The sequence below is a fragment of the Myotis davidii genome, unplaced genomic scaffold, assembly GCF_000327345.1.
Source record: "Myotis davidii unplaced genomic scaffold, ASM32734v1 scaffold156, whole genome shotgun sequence".
In the NCBI taxonomy this organism is placed as follows: Eukaryota; Metazoa; Chordata; class Mammalia; order Chiroptera; family Vespertilionidae; genus Myotis; species Myotis davidii.
The window spans coordinates 2,053,808-2,060,314 of NW_006288633.1; the positions used below are offsets into that span (position 1 = coordinate 2,053,808).

The 6,507-nt window shown below is 33.8% G+C and overlaps 1 protein-coding gene across 1 annotated transcript in view; it reads left to right on the plus strand.

Moving 5' to 3' along the window:
• Positions 1–6,507, plus strand: part of LOC102751792 (15 kDa selenoprotein) — a 33,132-nt gene that overhangs the window by 6,181 nt on the left and 20,444 nt on the right. The window contains exon 2 of the mRNA XM_006760798.2: positions 1,903–2,070. Within this exon, the coding sequence (XP_006760861.2) occupies positions 1,903–2,070 (168 nt within the window). The remainder of the gene's footprint in view (positions 1–1,902; positions 2,071–6,507) is intronic.

Genomic DNA, 6,507 nt, shown 5'->3' on the forward strand with positions numbered 1-6,507 from the left:
GGGGGAGCGGTGAATGAATATCAATTGGCTGCCTCCAGGACTCACCCTGACCGGGAATCGAACCCACAACCCTTCGGTGCAGAGAACAATGCTTTAATCAACCCATAAATAGTGTTTTGTAGTTATTAAGTATACTTTCACAGTGGACGGTGGGAATAATGCTACATTTATTAAGTACCCACTCTGCTTTTTCTCCTTTGCTCGTCAAAACTCTGAGATTCCTATTCAGAAACTCAAAAGTAAGGTTGTTCTGTGCTGGATTTAAATCAAGATGTTGTCGGACTTCAATACATGTTTTGTATATTCATGCCACCTGTCAGTAGGTGCTCAATAAATGTAAGAATAAAATCAAGTACAATCGCATGATTATTCATTTGAGGAATTCATTATAACTGAAAAGTAGAATGGGATTGAAGAAGTAATTAGAGGTGCAGCTGTCAGTGACCATTTAAAAGCCACTGAGGCAGGAAAAGATTTGAGAGCTCTATAAGAAACAAAATTATCAAAACTTGTTAACTAATTGGTTGTAAGAATGGTGAAAAGTGTGCAATCTGGAATGACTGACCTGGGCAACTTCCTGGTCAGGGAAAATGGTACCATTTTTACTGAATTACATTGGGTAGGAATAGATTTAAGGAGAAAAGGGTAAATTTCACTGTTGGATATTTGGGGGGAGGGGGTTGCTTTGTTTTTTTGTTTGTTTTTTCACTGTTGGAGATTTTGAATTTGCAGTGCCTTTTGCAACATCTAAATGAGACATCAAGTAGGCTGTTGGTGTTGGAAGCTTGCCATTCAAGAAAAAGACTTGGGAGTTTTCAGTAAATCAGTATTTAAAGCCATGCGGGAGAAAAAGTTGCTTATGAAAGTATGTACACCCAAGAGAGAACCAAAAATAGAAATGGCAAACAATAACATTTAAGAAATGCATAGAAGAGGAAGGAGGAAGGGGACAAGCCCATGGCAGGGGCAACTAGAGGAGAAGTTTTGAACGCCTTTGTATTACTGATTTGGGGCAAGTTTAGTCGAGTGGTAAAATCAGAAACCAGACTAGAGTAACATTGTAGAAATGGTGGAGTGTGGGGAGAACAATTAGAATCGAGGGCTTGGATACACAGAAGAATTACCATTACCGGTAAAATTAAGTCCCTGTGTGTATGGCAGAGGCTGAAGCACAGGTAGAGGGATTGAGTTTCGACAGATACAAGTATGCCCCATCCACTGAAACATGAAAGAAGAATTGGTGAGGGAAACAGACTAATATTTTTGAAAGCCTGCTCTTGCCAGTCATTCTGATTGATTACATATGTCATTTCATTTTTTAACTGCAAACTATTTTATGTAGGAAGTACTCTTTGCTTTATCAGTGAGAAAATTAATGCTTAGTGAGGTTGTCTTGTCCATTGTCACACATTTTGTAAGTGGTGGAGCTAGTACCTAAACTCCAGAGTTTTATTTCTGCTGTGCTCCTATTCTTTCCCATTCCCCTTCCCACTCTTCCTCTCCTACATGTGAGTGAAGATAATTCTGTAGGATGTAGTCGGGATCAAGAATAGAAGTTAATGTTACTCCATAGACCCATATAAACAGGTATTAAGTTTTTTAATATAATGGAAATTTGTTTTTAAAAACTATTGAATATTTAATAAAATATATTATATGCAATATACATATCTAAAGAGATAATATATCTTTTAGCCCATATTTTAGCTAAATGTGAATGATGACAGATTTTTAAGAAAAAAAAGTTATGTGGGGATGAGTAAGGGAGAACAAAGACTCATATAAGGTTATGAAGTAACTTATCTCCAATGTGTTAGATTTTGACAATCCTGGTTTCTCTCTTTTGGGAAATTTTATAATGTAAATATTGAATTAAGTTTTATTTCTATTTTTTATTTTCAGATGTCTGCCTTCGGGGCAGAGTTTTCATCAGAGGCTTGCAGAGAGTTAGGCTTCTCCAGCAACTTGCTCTGCAGCTCCTGTGATCTTCTTGGACAGTTCAACCTGCTTCAGCTGGATCCTGACTGTAGAGGATGCTGTCAGGAAGAGGCACAATTTGAAAACAAAAAGGTATTGTTTTCTAGTATCTCTCTCCCATTAGATCAGTGGTTCTCAACCTTCTGGCCCTTTAAATACAGTTCCTCATGTTGTGACCCAACCATAAAATTATTTTCGTTGCTACTTCATAACTGTAATGTTGCTACTGTTATGAATCGTAATGTAAATATCTGATATGCAGGATGGTCTTAGGCGACCCCTGTGAAAGGGTCGTTCGACCACCAAAGGGGTCACGACCCACAGGTTGAGAACTGCTGCATTAGATGGTTTAGTTAAGATATGGTAGAATACTAAATCAGCTTGAATATATAAAGAAGTCTTCGGCTTTTACATTTTGTAGTTTTAGAAACTCAAATGGATTTCTTTCCTGTTCCATTAGATCAAAACAAACAGGAAGGAAAAGTATGATTACATGCCAAGACCCTATGCTATCATGTTGTCCTGCAGAGGGGGAGCAGAATTACTATTGCATGCTTGGATCCTGAAGCTCCCCATGCTTTCCAAAAGATGGCCACATGAAATCAAAGAAATAATCAGATGACTTTATTCAAAAATCAGTTTTATAATGAAATTTGGGATGAAAACAAAACACCCATTACCTGGCACAAAATTATAGAAAAGAAATTATAATTTTTAATCTGATTAACAAATATGATCTGTTAATTTACACACATGTTACTAGTATTGCCAGGCACAGCCTCACCTTTAACACCAAGGTTAGGTAGCTCTAACTGTTCAATAAAATCTGCTATGTTTTGACCCACTGTTGAAATTAATAGTTAACTTCCTTAATTTTTTTTAATGTATTGGACATGCATTTATTTAAAATATCCTAAATATTTACAAAAGTAAATCAAGTATTGCTTCTGTTTTTCAAGTGTCAAAGTCAACTACTTCTTCACAGTATATAGGTTTACAATAAGAGGTATGCATACAACCATATACACACATTTTGCATAGGAATGGTTCTAAATATACATGTAAAAGAACCTATCACTGAAGTATTATGCCCTACTAGCCACTCCATAGTGCCAGATGTGCCACTATACAGAAACAGATGTAGGTGTACAAGCATTACCTAACATTCAAATTAGTGCTCGTTATCCAAGATGACATCTTCATGAGGGATGCCCAGTTTAATGTTTCTAGGCAAGATAGTAATTCTTAGTCTATGTAAATCATTAGTTCAACAGCCTTATTCATTGAAAATATACGGTGAACTTAAAATATTTTTCAATAAATTAAAAAACTTTAATTGTTAAATCTTTTTTATTAGAGTTTTTAGATTTCTTTACAGTGTAAAGAACCCTGAAAAGATCATTTATATTATTCAAGTAAAACTGAATTAGTGAGATCTCTATGTTTGGGGATGAGTGAAAAAAATGGTGGCATCTCTATGTTTCCTTTTCATATTCTTTCACTTCTACATAGTGAGGTGTTAACATACATTTAAGGATTAACGGTTTGTAAAGCTTTCAGACAGTAATTGTATCTTCTCATTATTAGGAAGTAAAAGTTTACTTCTAAAACTAAATACAGTTTTATAGTTCTAAAGAAAAATAAGCAGAAAAACTTTTAAAATGTGAATATTCAACCCTAATTTAATACTTGATTTCTTGGTTTTCAACCTGAAATTTCCAGTGTTCCAAAATTGGCTTTCAAGTCTTCTGTGTTTTTCATTTTCTTGTTTCAAATATACCAATAATATAGTTTAATGTTTAGAAGATTTCCATAATATGTTAGTCATTTTGCCTGAATATAAAATTTAAACAAGTTTACACGGGACTTAGTTTAGTAGGACCCTTCCCCCTTGGTTTTTTTTGTTTTTTGTTGTTGTTTTTTGGGATTTTGATGGGATAAATTGCTGAAGGAATCTGTATGAGTCATCCTCTTATCTTTAAGCTATTATTCTATGGTTTTCCAAGGTCTGTGCACTATTCAAACAACAGTTATTATTTCCCGAGACACAAAATTTCAAGGATTGAATAACAGAGGGTGCTCTATAATAAACAATTTTTACGACACACACTCCCTTATAATTAAAAGTCAGTTGAGAGGTTCTGCCCTTTGACTGAAATCAGATGTGCCTAAACTATAAACTAAGTGCATAGAAACGTTATTTTTTACTTATTGCCCTTTCTCAGTTGTATTTTTAATCTAATACTTGATAACAGATTTCAGAGGTTTAAGAAAGTTTTAGAAAAGAGAAACTTTTAAAAGTTATTTTTTTTTAACTCTACAGATTGAGAAGAGATTTCTTTTATTTGAATTTTGGAACATGTTGGTCTCATTCACAGAATCCCAGTAGAAGTCTAGCCTGCAGATCCCCAAATTATATCATAACTGGTTCTGGAAAATAGCCCAATAGTTCAGGTATCTGCCATGGGGTTTTTCCTTTCTTTCTTTTTTCACTTAAAAATCTACTGTATAGATAATACTAAAACATAATAAAAGTATTCTCAATAATTATTGTAATTCATTAGATTCGAATAAATGGACCTAAATATGTAGTGTATAAAATAATTTTAAGAATATAGTCAGATCCTCTCCACTTCTCATCCTTTTACCTAGGTAGAGTTAGTCTAATGCTAATTGGCCAGCTTTATATAGCAGCATTCCCATTTTCTATGTGTATCATAGTCTGCCTTCACATTTACCTGCACTGCAAGCAAGCCAGAGAGTACAGAGGTAATATTATCATGTGGCTAGTTCAGTAGAAGTTTATCCCTTTCTCTCCTTTTATAAGAGTTTTGAAGAGTTCCGTTTTCATCTCAGCTTCCTTGCTTACTAGTTTTGTGACTTCTAGCCAGCAAATCATTCCAGAATTTTTAGTTTTGTTATAATAATTACATTATCTCATATTTGAGTGTTTCTTTTACCTTGGTTATGTGTTGAAGTGTTATCTACTTAATCCTCACAATAACTATAATGTAAATACTATTATCTATATATGTGAAAGGCTAATATGCAAAGTGTCCCCCCTGGAGTTTGACCGGAAGTTTGATCACTTGCTATGACACGCACTAACCACCAGGGGGGCATCGCGGAATGAAGGAAGGCCCTGACCAGCAGCCAGAAGGCCCCAATCGGCCCTGATCGTCTGCCAGGCCTAGGGACCCTTCCCGTTCATAAATTTCATGCACCAGACCTCTAGTTTGTATATAACAGAAGAGAAAACTAAGGTATAATCTGCCCAAAGTTACCCAACAATTGGGTGCCACATCTTGGCTTTATCTTAGGTTATTTGACTTTAGAGCTCCAAGCTTTTAAACCTCTACACTATTTTGCCTCTTATCTTGAAAATGTTAATAGTAACTGTAAAAAAAATGAATGAGTTAAATGGAAAACACCAGATTAGCTCTCTGAAGGTCAGCATTTATAGTTCATTTTGTTAACATAATTCTTTCACTACTTCTTATTTAAAATTATCAGATACTTTCAGGGGAGGGGGGGGTCAATGGGGGAAAAAGGGAGGGGGAACATCTGTAATACTTTCAACAATAAAAATAAATTTTTAAAAAATAAGTCATGTAACTTTTCTCAGTTCTGGTAAAAGAACCAAAACATTTAGTTACTTCCAGTTTACTTGGAAATTCTATAGCCAATTTAAGAGTAATTTAGAAGTCAGCTTAAACAGCATTATTCAAGATAGTAGTAAACTTTAAGCTTCAGCCTATCAGAAATAGAATGCTATTAGTGTGTAAAACATAAAAGATTGAAATGAAAGTTAAGCTAACTATGCATGAAATTGTAGCCACTAAAGAAATTTCACAGTTGTTAAAATAGCTGCACTTTTTTGTATTGTCTGTAGTATCAATACATGAACTAATTTAATTACTTCAAAGGAAACTAAATATAAATGTCTTCAACAGATTATTCTAATTACAATATAAAAACATTCTCAAAGAAGCTTTTTTTTAAATTATCTAAATAATGTTTGGCAACAGTTCAAATTCAGTTTAAAAATCACTAAGTCTCCTGAGTAGCAGCAATAGTAAATAATGACACAAATATTTACTTAAGAATAGCCACTAACATTCATTAAGTGCTTATTATATGAAGGTGCTGTTCTAAGCACATTATATAAATTAATTTATATAATCCTTATAACAACTCTGTAAGGTAAGTACCATTATTATTCCCATTTCATAGATGAGTCTGAGTACAGAGATCTTGCCTAATGTCATACAGCTAATAAGTGGCTATAAATATATGTACTACCATATATTTGTGTAACAAGTTTTAAAGTTTGTTTTGTGTAGTTATTTAATTGAACTGAAAATATTATTTAAATATTTTATGTTTTCAAAGTGTGACATTTAATCTGGCTTTTTAAAAAAAATATATATATATATTTTTTAAATATATTTTACAGAGAGGAAGGGAGAGGAGTAGAGAGTTAGAAACATCAGTGAGAGAGAAACATCGATCAGCTGCCTCCTGCACATC